The sequence below is a fragment of the Impatiens glandulifera genome, chromosome 4 (genome assembly GCF_907164915.1).
Source record: "Impatiens glandulifera chromosome 4, dImpGla2.1, whole genome shotgun sequence".
In the NCBI taxonomy this organism is placed as follows: Eukaryota; Viridiplantae; Streptophyta; class Magnoliopsida; order Ericales; family Balsaminaceae; genus Impatiens; species Impatiens glandulifera.
In genome coordinates, this window is record NC_061865.1 from 46,093,568 (window position 1) to 46,113,135 (window position 19,568).

Sequence of the window (19,568 nt, forward strand, 5' to 3'; positions counted from 1 at the left end):
AACGTTCTGAATACCACGAAAAAGAGGAGACGTGTTGCGTTACCTATCTCTCTATTAATGATGTAATTGGTGAAGTTACTGATGATAGAGGGATTAATACATGTCGTCAGGTTGCGCAAACTTGTGAAGTTAGTTCTGATCCAACTTGATGTACTTAAGAAAACGACCTGAATTAGACTTAAATAACACTAGCATGTAGTCCGTACATTTGCACGAGTAATGATATAATAACGAGAAAAAAAAATTACGGTAAAAATGTAATAGCTTTTTTAATTTACTCTCACATATATATTCAAATTAACCACAACTCTCGACCCGACAATCTCAACATTTTGAAAATTAAACATCATTTTATATATATATATATATATATATATATATTAGTTATTTAAAAAGTAGAACTTATAGTCAATTAGACATTTTAAAAATTAAACATCATTAATTATATATATATATATATATATATATATATTAGTTAGTTAAAAAGTTAAACTTATATTGTTAAAACGTTCCGCATTTTTCAAATTTGGTGTTGAATTTAAAATATAGTCTTATTAGCCTAGTTAGTTAAAGGTTGTACTTATTTTGTTAGGTTGCGAGTTTGAAACATACATATAACATTTTTTATTTTATTTTTAACCGTTTTAAGTTTATGAACGGGTTAACTTATAATCCGACTCAAGTATTTATTACTCTCACATATATATCCAAATTAACCACAACTCTCGACCCAGTAATCCGGACACTTTAAAAATTAAGCATCATTATATATATAGATTTGAGCCTTTGTATTTCTTATAAAAATAATTTAACTTATTAATTTTAAATTTTGTCACCTCTATCAAATTTTTTCGTTAGATAAATTGTTTGGCAATGAACAAATATTGGGTAACAGTTATATATATCATTCCACTTATTAAATTATAAGGTCAAAAATATCATTTAAAGGTATAAATACCCTAAAATGGTTGAAATATATATATATATATATATATTTATATATATATTGAATAAAAGATCTAACATGACACCCACATTCATAATAATTATTTTTTAATTAAAAAATAACATTCATCATTTTAGACAAAAATTTCAAATGATTAAACAATTGTATGATAAAATTCAAATTTAGATTGTTAGTCACAACGAGGACCCACTCAAGTATTTTGCTCTAAACATTTTGAACACCACTCAAGAGGAGACGTGTTGTGTCGACCTCACTCTCTGTTAATGATGTAATGGGTGAAGTTACTGATGATAGAGGGATTAATACAAGTCGTTAGGTTGCGCGAATTTGTGATAACAGTTCTGATCCAGCTCGATGTACTCAGGAAAATGACCTGAATTAGACTTAAATAACAATTGGGCATTTGTATTTCTTATAATAATAATTAAACTTATTAATTTTAAATTTGGTCACCTCTATCAAATTTTTTTGGTTAGATGAATTGTTTGGTAGTGAACAAATATTGTATAACAGTCCAATAATAGATGTAATTATTCTTTAATTAAAAAAATAATGTTAATCATTTTAGACAAAAAAAAAATTTCAAATAACTCAACTATTATATGATATAATTGTGATTATTAGATGAAAACGACCTGCATTTTAAAATTTAAATAACAGTTGGGCCTTTGTATTTTTTATAAAAAAAATTGAAGTTTTTAATTTTAAATTTTGTCACCTCTATCAAATTTTTTTCCTTTAGATCAATATGACAATAATTATTTGTTTGGTAAGTGAACAAATATTATAGGTAACATTCAATATATATCATTCCACTTATTAAATTATTAATAACATTCAATATATATCATTCTACTTATTAAATTATTAGGGCATAAAGACCATCAAATGTTAAAACACATATATATGTATGGGGTGTGGAGGTGGTCCAATAGATAGTAATTCTTCTTTAATTATAAAAATAACATAAAAAATTTTAAACTATTCTATGATATAATTCGAAATTTGTGATTTATTAGATGAAAACTATCTGAATTTTAAGACTTAAATAACAATTGGGCTTTGTATTTCTTATAAAAATAATTGAAGATGAAATATTAAAAAATGTAGCCACAAGGGTTAAATACATAACCCGCAAATACACATTTAACTATGCGCAGAACTTGTTGTTTGACGAGTTCGAACTCAGGAACCTAGGACCTCGAGATTGGGGATATCTACATTTTGTTGCTGTTAGACTAAAGAGGAGATACCTCCATCAAATTTAGATAAAAAAAAATGAAGGGGTATAACCGATTTGGTTGGATTGATTTGTACATTTAAATACACAACCAAATCGTTGAAGTCGATTTGAGAAAATCTAAAACTTTCGGGTTAGTTTTTTATTAATTGATTCACTAGGTTTAATCAAATATTGCTAAAAAAATATTATTATTCTAAAATTTGTTTTGTTTTAAAAATGTTTAGATAATGGTTAAATTTGATTTACACGGTTACATTTATTTTACATCCCCAAGAAAAAGGCTTGGCTTAAATTTGATTGTATCATTTACACTGAATTCAATCAAGATTTGACACTCGGTTGACTATAGTTAATTAATGAAACTTTTTTCTATAAAGGTCAATCAACTAAAATTATAAACAATTTTTAAAAAATAAGTGAATTTGGGTAATTAGATTAGATTTATCTCTTCCTAAACTCTTGTCTATTTGTAAATATAGCTGCCAATGGCTATTACTATCCATGGTAATTCTCATTTACCGGTTTTCCCTGGTCTTTCTCTCTACCTCTCATTCATATTAAAGAGAATTCAAAATCATTGCAAATCCTGCCCATGGTTCATCAATTAAATCCGAGGACATTGGTGTTGATCACCATCAACCATTAGAAACCATCAAATTCATCTCTCAAACACCATATAGGCTTCAGGTTCAAACAATATTTTACCCTTTTTTTGGTCTTAATATCGACAACTTTGTTACATGAAATTTTAGAACACTAAACGATATTATTTCGGAATTATCTAAATGTGATTCGAAGTCAATAGTCGGGTTTGATCTTGTTTTCGTGATTTGTTTGGTTATGTTGCAATTAATCTTTTTCTTTTGTGCCACTTTTTGGGACATTTTTTATGTTCACTAATGTATTTTTTATTTTGTGACAAATTGTGTTATCTTTGAAAGTTTTGTTTCTAAACATGAATTTCTTTTTGTGTTTTTTTTTTCAGGTTAGATTAAATTGAAAAACAATCATCATATTGAAGGAGTAAGCTTTTCATAATATTAATTGATATATACATATAGGTGGTGATAGTTACGCAATAATATGGTGCTAGAAATCGTTTCAACTAGTACTACACGTATAATCGCCCCGTTGAGAGCAACATCATTGCCTATCAACAATATAAGAGGAATAATTCCCCGATCCGCCAGCCTTAAATCCTTCGAAAAACATTTACAAACGCGTTGCTTCGCGAAACAAATTTCCGAAAGCTACACTTTAAGAAGAGCTGTAAGTGCTGATTTCAATGGATCATCTTTAAAACCAAATATGCTCGGCATAATGCCCGACCCCCCAATATGGCCCGAAAGAGAACAAGTGATGCAAGAAGTCATGAGAGAAACAATTGAAAGGCGAGCTAATTGCATGGATTTCCCATTCTCGTTAAGAATGATAAAAAAGAAGGAAAATAAATCGAATTATTATTCGAAACCGGTTAATCATTCCGAGTCAACTAATTCCTCGGTAAACAACGCATTCTTCTCTATGGCCTCTATTGTTATCGCGGTTCAAAACCACGCTTTACAAGCGAGAGAAGCTGTCTCTTCCGAAGATCATCAAGCGATCATAAACCGAGTTCAAACAGAAATGCGCGGATCATTCGCATGCATTTTTCAACAAGTTTTTTCTCGAACTCCCTGTCTCATGACCGACGTTATGATCCTTTTATCGGATTTCTGCGTGCATTCTGTACTCAATGGAATGGCAGCCAAGGAAGAAAACCGACATGGACAACCGCGGTTTGATTTATTGGGCGGCAATTATCATGAGGTGGCGGAATTGAAAACGATATTTCCTTCGAGTTTGAATCCAAACAAGGACGATGCGAATGTTATTAACGACGAGGAAATAGAACTATGGAAATCGATGGTGGAGGAAGCGGGTTATATGCAAGAGGAATTAACGAATGATGCAAAAATGATTTGTTCTTCAAGGGTGGAGATTGAATTGGATAATTATCGTGAGTTCTCCATGACTGATCTTACATACCAAATGAATCTGTTTGAAGATCCTCATAATCCACTTCTTTTGTGTAATTATGCACAATTTCTCCAACTTGTCACACATGACTATGATAGGTAATATTCAATTTCATTTCACTTCTTTAATTAAATTATTTTAGCCAACATATTAAACTACGAAAAATGATTGGGAGCACGACGTTAGGGGAGCGACTCGTACAGTGAAAGTGACCCCACTGTTATACGAAAGTGATATCGCTGTTATACAAAATAGACATCGTTGTTATACAAAAGGACGAGGTCTCTTTTGTATAACAACTAGGTCATTTTCGTATAACAGCGATGTCATTTTCGCTGTACGAGTCGCTCTCCCAAAGTCGTGCTCCCTATATTCCTCTTAAAATACATTGATTATATATTACATACTTAAATAACCTATATAAATAACTAATATTTTGAGTCTAAAATTTCAAATTGACCAATAATTTGACAAATTTATTCCGTATCTACTTTTACTATACGTGAGAAAAAAAGAAGTGCAATAACAAAGTTTGAACCAGAAACACAATACTAAGTTTTTTTAAGTAAAAAACAAGAATACATTTTTTGTTTTGTTTAAAATATCTCAAACCTAGTTAGTTCGATCATACCAATACATGCAATGTTTGTATCCAGCGACACCTATAATATGAAGAAAGAAGTAGCAAATCAGGGGTCACACTTCACTTTTGTATATAGGTGGTGTTGCATTGAGTATGATACACGCATTACCTGTACTGGTAACATCGAATTAACCCCAAACCTCAATGTCATTATTGAATATCATCATGTTAATAAATCAATGTAACTCTATATAAGCTATTGCATATGTATTTTTCTTGTATATTAATAAATTTGTTATGGGTGCGACTTTTATTACATTTCAGGGCAGAAGAATGTTACAAACGTGCAATTCAATTGGAGCCGACGGATGCATTTACCTTAAACCAATACGCAAACTTCTTATGGATAGTGAGGAATGACCTATGGACGGCAGAAGAACAATATCAAGAAGCCATCGCAGCAGAACCGGAAAATGCTTATTACATTTCAGCATACGCTAATTTCTTGTGGAACACTGGAGGGGAGGATACATGTTATCCATCTGACAAACCCTAAAATAATTATTCAAGACTATATAATTAATTGCACCTTTCTCAATTTTGCCCAAAGGACTTGTTACATATATAAATATATATAATTATATGTGTATAAGGGTAGAATACTAATTAATTATTGTAGAGGCCACAAGTATTGATAGTTCAACATCGTATGAACTTTAATAAACTTTTTGTAGCATCCTTATTTGGCATGTCTATTCATTCAAATTGACTATTGACTATTGACTATTGACATTGTCTTAAAGGAACTCTAATATATATATTGTTCATTGGGAGGTATTCAATATTCTACTATGGCAGGTGGTATTAATGGTGCCTCCAATTCCTTTGTCAAAGATCATTTTTTTTTTTTTTGTTGTTGTCTTTGCTTTGACACTTATTATCATTAATTATTATCTATATAATATAAAAGCCAAACCTTAAAAGTATCTTGAGTTTAGTGTGACTTTTTAAATAAAAAATTTCAGAAATCATTCAACATTTTTATCCTAGTGCTTCTTATTTTGTATTTTTTTATTTTATTTTTTTTAATAATGTTAGTGTATATAATATAATATAATAATATATTATATTTTTCTTATATTACTAATGTAACTTAAGTATAAATACCTTTATTATATTGAATAAAGATGCACACTATTATTCTCTTTCTCTTTCTCTTAATCTTCTAACATGATATCATAGTTTATGCTCTAAATTTTATGATCGTTTAAGATTTGTGTATTTATTTCTGAATATTGATATTCACATTAATTCAATATAATGGATAAATCTTCCAAGTTTGCATTCTCTACCGTTGCTGCTGTCACAGATACTTCATTAGAGAACATTTTCCCCAAATTTTCTCTTACAGACATTCAATTACTCTTACAAAAACATCAATCAAATTATGGTACTACACTTCAATCAAATCATGGTACTACATCTTCTCCATTCCTATCTTCTTCAGTGTTATCTACCACACCAGGTACTTCTACCTCATAGTTTTTTGATTCAGGATATTGTAATCATATGACTTCTGAATCATCTTTTCACATATCCACTAGAAAGTCTATTATTCTTTATGTTGTTCATACTGCTGATAATACTACTTTGAATGTTCAAACTATTGGTACCGCTCAAACTTCTATATTGTCCTTACCTAAAACATTTTTTTGTTCTAAAACTTTCGTTAAATCTTATTTATGTTGGACAACTATGTGATCTCGGTTTTAACTTAACTTTTTCGAGTAATGGTTGTGTTGTGCAAGATCCTCAAACAAATAAAATCATTAGAACATGACATAAGGTTGGACGATTGTTTGAACTCACTTCTCTCTCTCTTCCATCACAATATTTTGTTGGAACTATCACTTCTCAAATTTGGCACTCTCGATTAAGTCACCCTTCTAAAGATCGTTTGAGTTCTTTAATTTCTAGTGGTTCTTTAGGCCCTATTAAGATTGAAACTTTTGATTATGTTTCTTGTGAGCTTTCTTAGCACCTTTTGATATGATTCACTCTAATATTTGGGGTCCTTACCACATAATACTATGGGTGGTTTAAAATATTATGCGATATTTATTGACGATTTTTCTCGTTATACATGGATCTATTTGATGCGTAATAGGTCTGAATTGTCCTCAATTTATATTCGGTTTGCTAATATGATTCAAACTCAATTTTCCTCCAACATGAAAATCTTGCGCACTGATAATGCCATGGAATACAAAGACACAAAATTCATAGAGTTTCTAGTACAAGAGGGCAAAATTATTTAAAGATCTTGTCCTGGAACTTCTCAACAAAATGGTCGGGTAGAACGAAAACATAGACACATTCTTAATGTTGTTCGAGTCCTTCTCATCTCGTCTTCTTGTCTCGATAACTTTTTGGGAAAAGTAGCTTTCACCACTGTTTATACTATCAATTGCATTCCTTATCCTATCATAGGTAACATCTCTTCTTTTGAACGTCTTTTTAATCGAGCTCCAAATTATCAAACTCTCAAAGTTTTTGGATGTGTTTTTTTATTACAACCTCATGAATGTAATAAATTATAACCTCGAATTCGATTATGTTGTTTCTTAGGTTATGGAATCGAACACAAATGATACAGGTGTTGGGATCCATTGTCTCAACGTCTTCGTATCTCTTGTCATGTATTATTTTGGGAACATAAGATGTTTTCAACTATATCTAAATTTAGAGTCAATGAACCTCTCACTCAATTTTTTCGTGATCCTACCATACCTCTGTTTCCTAACATTTCTTGTGTAGGACCATTTCACAACTCATGCGACTCAACTCCATCTACATTACCTACATCGACATCTTCTCCATCTCAAATTCCGGAACATATCTCATCTGATCATATCATTCAAGAATCTTCTTATTTTCCACCACCAACATCACCATCACGACCACCACCACCACCACCACCTCTTCGTCGTACCAATCATGTAAGTCAACCTTTTGTTCGTCTTTGTAACTTTCATGTACTCAACTATTGTCTCTCTCTATGAACCTCGTACTTTTCGCGAGGCCAACTATAACCCTTTATGGAAGAAAGCAATGATAGAAGAATTGCAAGCACTTACCAAGACAAAAACTTAGGACTTGGTTGATTTACCTTCACATAAGTCAGTCGTTGGTTGCAAATGGGTTTTTAAAATTAAGACACGAGCAGATGGTTCAGTTGAACGATATAAAGCTCGCCTTGTTTCTAAGGGATATACTCAAGAGTATGGTATTGATTATGAGGAAACGTTTGCTCCTGTCGATCGATTGACCTCGGTTCGTAGCCTCATTGTAGTAGCTCCTAGCAAAAGATGGAAACTATTTCAAATGGATGTCAAAAATGAATTTCTTAATGGTGAACTAACAGAAGAAGTGTATATGCAACCTCCACCTGGGTATGATCATCCTCCAAATAAAGTTTGTAGACTCCGCAAAGCTCTTTATGGTCTCAAACAAGCTCCTAAGGAGTTGTTCGCCAAATTTAGCTACATCATTGGTAATCTTGGTTTCAAATCCAGTTCTTATGATCATGCATTATTTTTGCGCAAAACAGATCAAGGTATTACCTTACTTTTACTTTATTTGGATGGCATGATAATTAATAGTGATGACATAAATGAAATTCGCGATCTCAAGAATTTTCTACATCAACAATTTGAAATGAAAGATCTTGGACATTTAAGTTATTTCTTGGAACTTGAAATAGCTTCCTACAAATCCGGTTACTATTTATCACAAGCTAAGTACGCAACTGATCTCATATCTCGGGCTGGTATTACTGACACAAAAGTTGTTAACACACCCTTTGACTCCACAGAACATTTGGCTACTACTGATGGTACTCCACTAAGTGATGAAACACTTTATCGACAACTAGTTGGTAGTCTTATATACCTTACTATCACTCGGCCAGATATTGCATATGATGTCCATATCGTGAGTCAATTTATGTCATCTCCTCGTACAACTCATTTCTCTATCGTTATTTGTATATTACAATACATTAGAGTAACTTTATTTCATGAACTACATTTTGCTCACTCTTCTCCTCTAGAGTTACGAGCATACTCTGACGCTAATTGGGCAGGTGATCCAACTGATTGTCGATCCACTACTAGCTATTGTTTCTTTCTTGGCACATCTCTCATTTCATGGAGAAGTAAGAAACAAACTATTATTTCTCGTTCTAGTACAGAATCTGAATATCGTGCTCTTGCAAATACTACCTTTGAGCTTCTCTGGCTACAATGGTTACTTCAAAATATGGGTGTTCCTTCATCCGCTGCTATTCCACTTTTCTGTGATAATAATAGTGCAATGCAGATTGCTCATAATGATGTATTTTCATGAACGTACCAAACATATAGAAATAGTTTGTCATCTGACACGACATCATATCGTTAATGATACCCTACAATTGATTCCCATTTCTTCGCAAGCTCAGATTGCTAATATTTTTGTCAAATCTCATCCTCCTCAACGTTTTCAAGATTTAGTCTACAATCTCAAGATGTTCAATGCTCTTCCACCTTGAGTTTGAGGGAGGGTGTTAGTGTATATAATATTATAATAATATATTATATTATATTCAATAATATAATATAATATATTGTATTATATTTTTTTTATATTTCTAATATAACTTAAGCATAAATACCTTTATTATATTGAATAAAGATGCACATTATTATTCTCTTTCTCTTATTCTTCTAACAAATAATAAAATTTGATAATATTAAATTCACTATGATGGTTTAAGTGACAAAAGTATTATTTAAGAAATCAAACGTCACCATTGCATTAAAGAAAAAAAAAAAGAGACGATAGTTAACTTCCTATATTCAAATAATAATAATAATAGTTAAATAAGATAAGAACATATACAAAATTCATATAAGAAAAATGGTAGAAGCAAAAAACAAGAAATAACATTAATAAATATAATCAATCTAATATATTAGAAATATAATATAAAGATAATATATATATATATATATATATATATATATATATATATATATATATATATATATATATATATATATATATATAAAAGATATTATTACAATTTATATCTCCAATATATTAGATTGATTATATTTATTAATTGCTTTATTCAATTTGGGATGACAAATACTTCTTTGAAGTTGTTTGGTTTTTTGTGATCATTTAGGTTTGACAAAAAATTTATGTATTATATGTCATTTATTTTAGTTTCAAATGAAAAAGTATTTGGTGTGTAGTCTTTTCCTTTTATATTGAATAGATTATTTACAACATAGTCATTCATCCATCCTGTTAATTTTTTTTTGTTTTTGCAACTTTTTCTAGTTGAAATTAAATCATCTCTGATGTATAGGCTTGTTTCAGGTCTAGAATTAGGATGGGTTTCATGTTGTATTATTTTAGGGTTAAGTGTATTGTCTTTTTCATTATTTTCTTGTTCACTTTGAGTTTGCATTTCATCATCTTCATAGATATTTTGAGAATTAGCTAGTATTATCTTTATATTTTTGTATTGTGTTATTTTTTTTTTTTTAAAGGAAATACATGTTCATAGAACTTGACATCTCTTTATGTGAAGACTTCTTGAGTTTCAAGTTTACCGATATCCCACAAAAACATATTTGCTCTTGGATCAAATTTGGTTTTATGTAGAAACAAGTTTAAGGTATAACATAGAGTACTTTGTGGGAATTTTGTTTATCAAATAATTTACTGTTAGTAAATAAAAAGGCCAAAATTTTCTAGGTGTATTTGAATAGACCATCAAATCTCTTGCTGAAACAGCAAGATGTTGGTACTTTCTTTCGACCACACCACTTTGTTGGTGTGTAGTTATATGTTCTTTGATGTGTGAATATTCTAAGATTATGAACATATTCGAACATATTTTGTTAACAAATTTAGGCTCATTGTTCGATCCAATTATTTTGAAATTTCCACAAGTTTAATTAGGAAATGTTTTATTTGTTCACATGCTCTTATCTTTAACATATAAGTCCATATTGATCTTGTACGATTATCCACTATAGGGGTGTGTTTGTAATGCACGTTTTTTTGTAAGGTCCACATATGTCAATGTTAATTAAATTCAAAAGTTTATTTCGCCCTATTAGTATTGTCTCAAATGGTAACGTGTGCATTTTTTCCATTTCATAGGTTTCATTCGATAAACTTATGTGTTTATTCCCAATTACTATTATCTTTACTATTTTAAATGCATGACCTATTCTAACATGTAACAAATCATTGGATTAAATTAATTTTATTAATTAAATAGAAATAAGAATTTGGACAAATTTAATTCAAATGAAATTCACACCAAATTCAAATGTGAATTAAGGTGAAATTTAATCCACATGAAATTCACACCAAATTAAAATATGAATTAAGTTGAAATTTAATCCAAATGAAATTCACACTAAATTCAAATATGAATTAAGCAGAAATTTAATTCAAATGAAAGTGAATTTGTTAATTATTTAACATTAATTCATTGAAGGAGGCAATTAAGAGTTTATTGTTGTTATCAATTGTTATTGATAATTATTTTTAACAGCAAGTTAAAACTATGTAAAGATGAAAAATGAAGAGACAAGAAATGTCAGTCGTTGGATGATGGATTAATGGTCATTGATTAAAGAATTGATTAATGGTTTTAGTGTTTAATTTCCAGCTATATATGTCCCTTCACTTTAATTTCTATAACATATCATCTTATCATTTCTCACTTCTTAAATTATAAGAGTTCTTTTATCATCTTTGTGAGGGTTCTTTGTGGGAGTCTTCGAGTTCTTCACTTGATATTTTTTCGTTGAATTCTAGTGATAATTCAGGTACGTTGGTCAAGTTCGTTGCGTAGTAATTCTAGTGTAGAATCACTACTAGATTCGTTGTACTATGAGAGACAACCATATACAATAAGGTCTTGCACAAACGGGAGACGGTGAAACTGTTTTAAGAGAAATGTGTCTAACACATGCCTCGAATCAACATTGTATTCCAGTAATTTCATTCTTTGTAGATTTTACTTTATTTGATTTATTTATAACATTTATCTCTTATATAATAAGAATACTAACAATCTTAGTGTGACAAGCTATTTAGTAGTTTGTACCGTCGAAATTTTTGTCTTTAATGTTTCAGAAATATGAGTCTTGATGTATACATATAAATGTTAATTATTAATAATATTTTTTTTTGTCAAAGCTTAATTTTATAAGCTAATATATGTTGATATAGATATTCTCAAGAAAAATAGTCTATATTCATTATACAAACATTATCTAGAAAATAAATTAGAAAATAATAATTTGTTTTTTTTTAATTATAGGTTTATTAGTTACTAAAATTATTATTAATAATAAAAAAAAGTAACTAAAAAGTTAATTTTTAATTTTCAAAAAAATAGTCGTATAATTTATTAACAGTAATTAATTCTAATTGAAACATATGGGTTCAGTTTTAAAATAATTAATTATAATATATATTGTTAAGAAACCAACAAAAATGGAGAATATAGTTGAGATATTTAGAGATTATGTTTTGAGAGATTAGAAGAATAGTTGAGAGCTTTAGAGATTAAGTATTGAGAGATTAGAAAACTCACGCTTGCTCTTTGAGAGCTTTCTTATTATAAATACTAACAAAATAAACAAATCAGTCCCTCAAGTTATAAGGTAAATAAACAAAAATAGAGAATAGTTGAGATATTTAGAGATTATGTTTTGAGAGATTAGAAGAATAGTTGACAGCTTTAGAGATTAAGTATTGAGAGATTAGAAAACTCACGCTTGCTCTTTGAGAGCTTTCTTATTATAAATACTAACAAAATAAACAAATCAGTCCCTCAAGTTATGAGGTAAATACAAAATGAGAATGATAAAAACAGTAATAATAAAACGATAATAATTCTTTATACTCCTCCCTCAAGATGAAAATATTGTAGATAAAGCTTGGAACGTAGATCATCAAATTGGGTACCATCCAAAGCCTTAATAAAAATATTCACAACTTGATTTTTGATTGAGATATGTCGAAGATCAATAAAGTCGGTTTTGTATTTGTCACGAACTACATGACAATCGATGTAAATGTGCTTTGTACGCTCATGGAAGACAAGGTTTTGAGTGATATAAACTACAGCCTGGTTGTCGCACCAAAGAGGAATGGGAATTTGTAGTTTGACGCCCATATCCGAGATTAGGTACGATATCCATTGCAATTCAAAAATAGTTGATGCAAGACTGTGATACTCTACTTCAGTAGAAGATCGAGATAATGTGGTTTGCTTCTTCATTTTCCAAGATATAGGTACAGTCCTTAATTTGATACAATATCCCGTAAGAGATCGTCGACTATCCGAGGACTTTTCCCGTCAACATTAGAAAAAGCTTCAAGAACAACATGATTAGAAAAAGGAAAAAAAAACTTCCAAGGGAAGGTGTTCCTTTGAGGTATCTAACAATTTGTAAACCATCATCCCTATGAATTTTAGTTGGTTTGTGCATGTATTGACTTAGTTGTTTAACCGAGAATGCAATGTCCGACCATGTAAAATTTAGGTAATTAACCGGCTAATGAGTCTACAGAATGATTCTGGTTCAAAAAAACACTTTGTAAATCTAGTTCAAGTTTAATGCCTTTAAGCACTAGGGATTTAGCATGCTTAGCTTCAATGAGTCCAACATCAACAATGATGTCAAGAATGTATTTTCTTTGATTGACAAACAAACCTTTGGAGGTTTTACCAATTTCAAGACCAATGAATACTTTGCTTCCTTCAAGTCTTTAATAGGAAATTTAGAGTTAATGAATGCTTTTATTTTAGAAATTTCATTAAGACTGTTACCAACCACTAAAGCATCATCAACATAAATCAATACCATAGTAATAGTAGAGTTCATTTGTTTGATGAACAAACAGTGATCATGAGATGATTGAACAAAACCAAAACTAGTAAGATTATTTAAAAATTCAGTATTCCATTGTCTAGAAGTCTACTTGAAGCCATAAAGACTTCTTTTTAATTTGTAAACCTGATTTGGATTACCTTCAATATAACCATCTGGTTGTTGCATATAAATGTCTTCCTCTAAATGACCATAGAGAAAAGCATTATGCACATCAATTTGATGAAGAAACCAATTTTTAGCAGCACTTAATCTTATAGTCACAAGTTTTACCACCAGAACAAAACTTTGATGAAAATCATTGCCATTTATTTGATTATATCATTTGGCAAATAACCGAGCTTTAAATTTGTCGATTGTACCATCCAAATTTAATTTAGTTTTATAAATCCACTTGCTGCCAATAGTCTTTTTACTATGTGGAAGAGTGGTAATTTCCCAAGTTTTATTGGCTTTCAAGGCTCGAATTTCATCATTCATAGCTTTGATTCAATCAGAATTAAAAGATGCTTCTTTGTATGTTTGTGGTTCACAAACATTTGAAATGTTAGATAAAAAAACGTTTATAAATAGTATCTATGCAATTAAAAATAAAAGGAAATGTAGGTGGAAGCATATGATTTGTGTTTTGTGTAGCCATGGTATGACTAATCATACATTCATCAAACTAGTGAGGCTTATTTCGAGTTATTGTTCATTTTCTAGGAACAAAACTAGTTGGTTGAACCTATTCTTGATTAGGCAAATTAATATTAGGATCATTAACTTGATTTTCCATAGAGGCATCAAGTTGAATTTCATCATAATCAAAACAAGGTGAATTCTAGTTATTATTAAAGAAATGCCTTGGAGAATCAAAGTTATCTTGTAATTTTAAAACTCCAAAATGATTAAATGGAAATATATTCTAAAAAAATTAACATCTCTAGAAGTTACAATTTTTTGTGAATTTATTTCATAAACTACATAACCTTTTTTTTATCAAGAGGATATCCCCCCAAAATACCTTTTTTACCTCTAGGTTCAAATTTACCTTTATAAGGTTGAATATTTGCTATGTAACAAAGACAACCAAATGTTCGCATATAACTATAGTCAACCTCTTTGTTGGTAAATAAAGAAAATGGTGTTTGTCAATTGAGAACACTACTAGGTAACTTATTAAATAGATGGGTAGCCATTACTAGAGAAAATTACCAAAATTTAATAGGCAATTTTGATCGAAACATTAGGGATCTTCCCATTTGAGTAAGGTGTCTATGTTTACGCTCAACAACTCCATTTTATTGTGGAGTGTAAACACATGAGGTTTGATGTTGAATGCCAAGATTAGAAAAAAGTTCAAAACATTTTGAATTAATAAATTCATATCCATTATCACTACGAATAATCTTAACAGATTTTTCATGTTGAGTTTTAACCTTTATTGTACTAAAAACCATTGTTTTATCAGAAAGCATAAAAGTCCATGTAGTTGTACTATAATCGTGTACAATGATTAACATATATGGAGTATTGATAATTGAATACTCTTTGTATGGTCCCCATAAATCAATGTGAATTATTTAAAAAATTGAGTTAGTTTTGGATTGACTAGTATTAAAGGGCGATCTAATCATTTTAGAAAGAGGGGAAACTTCACAATGTTTAAGTTCATGTTTTATATTTGGAAATATTTTTGTAAAACCTTATGAGAAGGATGACCAAGTCTTTGATGCAATGTATTACAATCAACTTGAACTGAAAATGAAAACTTTTCATTGATAGTAGTCATAGACTCCTCATTACAAAGTTTACAAAATGAAAGTTTTTCATTTGCATTAATAGAAGTTGTCATACTACATTTCTTACAAAATGAATAATTGATTTTTCTTTTAACAAAATGATCACCATTGAAATCATCTAGATCATTTTCAAAATAGTACAAGTTGTTCACCCTAATCACCTTTCCTAATATTAAATCTTTCTCAAGATCCTGCAAAACACAATATGTTGAAGAAAAACAACATTTAACGTTATCTAATTCTAGTAATTGTGCAACAGATATAAGGTTGTATTTAAAATCTGAAGAAAACATAACATTTTTGAGGTGCAGATGTTTATTTAAAACAACTGTACCTATTTCTATAATTTCTTTTTTATTGCCATCTGGTAGAAATAATTCTAATAGTTTAGCAATTTTATGAATATTATTCATAAGTTTTCTATTATTGCAAATATGAGCATTAGCTCCAGAATCAATAATCCAAGTTATACTAAAATTATCAACATGATTAAGATTCATACTAAAGTTTAATGTAACGTGTCCTCTAACTGTTGGACGGCCGCCAATAGTACGAGATGGTACAACAAAGATATTATTGTTGGGATTGTGGCCGTACCGGACTGATAGTGCGTCGAATATTCTCTAAGATCGTGTTGTAGTGGAACTGTACAGAAGTAGGCAATTTGAATAATAATAATGTATGTGGCAGTTGTTCATTCGTCGTTTGAGTTGACTTGTCAGACTATTGAAAACGAGAATTGCAGATGAGCTGAGTAGATAATCAGATGCTTCTTCAGATGTCTGATGAAGTCGGATGACGTCCGACTACGCACTTCTTTAGATCATGTCTAATGAAGTTAGATGACGTCTACTCGCACACTTTCTTTAAACCACGTCTAATGAAGTTAGACAACGTCTACTCGCGCATTACTTCAGACCACGTCTGATGTAATTAGACGACATTTGTTCGCGCACTTCTTCAGACCATGTCTGATGAAGTTAGATGACGTATACTCGTGCACTTCTTTAGACCACGTCTAATGAAGTTAGACGACGTCTACTCGTGCATTACTTCAGACCACGTCTGATGTAATTAGACGACGTATGCTCGTGCACTTCTTCAGACCACGTCTGATGAAGTTAGACGACGTCTACTCACGTACTTCTTTAGACCACGTCTAATGAAGTTAGACGACATCTACTCGCGCATTACTTCAGACCACGTCTGATGTAATTAGACGACGTCTACTCGCGCACTTCTTCAAATCACGTTTGATGAAGTTAGACGACGTCTACTCACACACTACTTTAGACCGCATTTAATGAAGTTAAACGACGTCTACTCGCACATTACTTCAGAACACATCTAATGTAATTAATCGACGTCTGCTTGCGCAATTCTTCAGACCACGTTTGATGTAGACGACGTCTACTCGCGCACTTCTCTAGACCATGTCTAATGTAGTTAAACGACGTTTACTCGTGCATTACTTCAGACCATGTTTGATGTAATTAGACGATGTCTGATCGCGCACTTCTTCAGACCACGTCTGATGAAGTTAGACGACGTCTACTCGCGTACTTTTTTACCACGTCTAATGAAGTTAAACGACGTCTACTCGCACATTACTTCAGATCACGTCTAATTAGACATACTTCTTTAGATCTGTAACTACACAAAGAAAAATTATCCAACTTAGTTTTATTCAAACCACATCATCAAAATTATGTTGTACATATTCTTTTAAGTTAATTAATTATTTCTTAATTAATTAATTTTCTTTTTTCTTTATTTAACTTAATATAACACTATCCATGTTAATTCCGGGTCTAAAGAGTCCAGGCGATGCAATTGATGTATTTTTACAGTCGTTAATTGACGAATTAAGTGAGTTGTGGAGTACCGGCGTAGAAAATTATGACGTCTCCAACTTCTCAGAATTTTAAATTGCGTGCTAGCTTAATATGGACAATAAAAGACTTTCTTGCTTATGCAAATTTTTCTGGATGAAATACAAAGGGAAAATTGGCATGCCCATCTTATAATAAGAACACTTGCTCTATGAGATTGACAAATGGTAATAAAGAGGGTTACATGTGTCATCGACGATTTCTCCCACCAAATCATAAATTTTGTAGACAAAGGGAATTGTTCAATGCCACTATGGAATCGAGAAGTGCGCCTCAATTATTATCGGGACGTGATATTCTTAGACAAATACACGATTTGAAAGATAGAGTTCTCAATCGCTACATGATTTAGGTAATAACTATTGGTTATTAGACCAATCGTTATAGGCCTATAGTGATTGGTCATCTACCAATCGTCGTTGCCAATTAAGGCAACAACGAGAAGGCTTCTACATTGGTATATGACTAATCGTTATAGGCTTATAACGATCGGTTTGGAGGTTAGTACCGATCGGTTTACCGATCAGTATAGGGTATTTTTTTACTAGTGGGAGCTATGTGGTATCATGGAAGAATAAGGTAAAAACGAGTCTCTTTTTCTTTGTTTTACAGTTAAGGGAAAAACAAAAACGAAAAAAATATACTTTTCATGATGGTAGTAACAAAGAGCTTGGTATCTACTTTTTAATTGATTTTTTTCAAATATAATAATCGAGGTATTAGGAGAGTTGTTTTCTTATTCTCTTTATCTATCATTTTCTTCATATCCTTGTACTTTTAGTTTAGAATTGGAATTATGTCATTGAGAATATGAGCTTGCCCTATCATTTATCGCTTGCCCTATCTAAATTCTCTCTTTATTACTCAATTTTAGATCTTCTTATAAATTTGGTTCAAAAAATATAATTTAAAATTGAGAGTTGTCAAAAACTTTGAACAATTTTTTAGAGAACATCTAGTAAAGGTAGATGCATAATGAAAATTTCACCGATAGGGAATATAATGACTTGAGGGAAGATATATGTAGTGAACAATGTATACACGGGATCCAACCTCGTAAAAGATTCTAGAAGTTGTTAGTAGTTAAAGTTGTTAATAGTGAATATCTAGTTAAATAACCGATATATAACCATTCTTGGATGAGTAATATAAATAGTAATATCATTAGTGTAATAGATAGACAAATATGATATATTTATGTCTAATACAATGGGCTCATACCATCTTTTTTTTTTTTCGCCCCTAATTTTTATTCAATATCTCTTGTCTCAATTTCTTTTCTCCTATTATAATTTCCCTATTTCTTGTTGATTCTGGTTATCATTCATGTTCTTGTCAGTTTGTATTATCATCTCAAATCGGGCACTACAATTATAGTGTAAGAAGAAATATGTATTTTCGACAAAGTCTAAATTTGTACATGAACCACAAAGTTTAAAGAGGGAACCTGAAATTCTGCGTTAGAAACCTTTAAAAGTTTTTGAAGATTTATTCTACGAGATAAGTAGTTATTACAAATAATAGATAAATAGAGCCACTAAAGGAAATTAACAAAGATACCAGAGTTCGTATGGGAGAAATCGGAGTATAATCTTTGTAGGAGGGAGGAGGCACAACTTAGAGCAACTAGTGCTAATATGAGTACAACATATGAGTACAACGAGTGAAACATGATTGTTATCCTAACCCAAGTTTGATGTTACCGTAATCTCATTGCCCAATTTAGCGCAACTAGTTATTTATATGTTTATTATTTTAGGTGATTTGATAAATGTTTTGAGGATTATGATAAAATTATTGAAGTAAATTAGCTAGTAGATTAATTTATTTAGTTTTGTTTTAGATTTAAATACATTAATTATTGGGTCTTAGAAAATAACTTAAAACTTATTTCAAAAGAAATTAACTTTTTTTTAATATATAAATGCATAATGTTGATTTTAAAAATAAAAATAAAAATAAATTAATAATATTAATAAAGATGAATTTATATATATATATTTTAAAATTGGAAATGCTATTTGGGCCTTTCAATATTATTGATTTCCTAAACTGGCCCAAAGGTTTTACACGTTGTCTAAACCCGATTGACTTAGAACACAAGAAAA

At 30.4% G+C, this 19,568-nt stretch overlaps 1 protein-coding gene across 1 annotated transcript; it reads left to right on the forward strand.

Moving 5' to 3' along the window:
* Window positions 1-3,293: 3,293 nt before the first annotated feature.
* LOC124935230 lies at window positions 3,294-5,489 on the forward strand. The gene is made up of 2 exons (XM_047475677.1): window positions 3,294-4,327; window positions 5,137-5,489. The coding sequence occupies exons 1-2, from the start codon at window positions 3,294-3,296 to the stop codon at window positions 5,366-5,368; spliced, it is 1,266 nt and encodes a 421-aa protein (XP_047331633.1). The 3' UTR covers window positions 5,369-5,489.
* Window positions 5,490-19,568: the final 14,079 nt, after the last annotated feature.

Coding starts and splice junctions, on each gene's coding strand:
- LOC124935230 (XM_047475677.1), top strand. CDS start 3,294: ATGGTGCTAGAAATCGTTTCAACTAGTACTACACGTATAATCGCCCCG. Junction 4,328..5,136: donor GTCACACATGACTATGATAG/GTAATATTCAAT, acceptor ATTACATTTCAG/GGCAGAAGAATGTTACAAAC.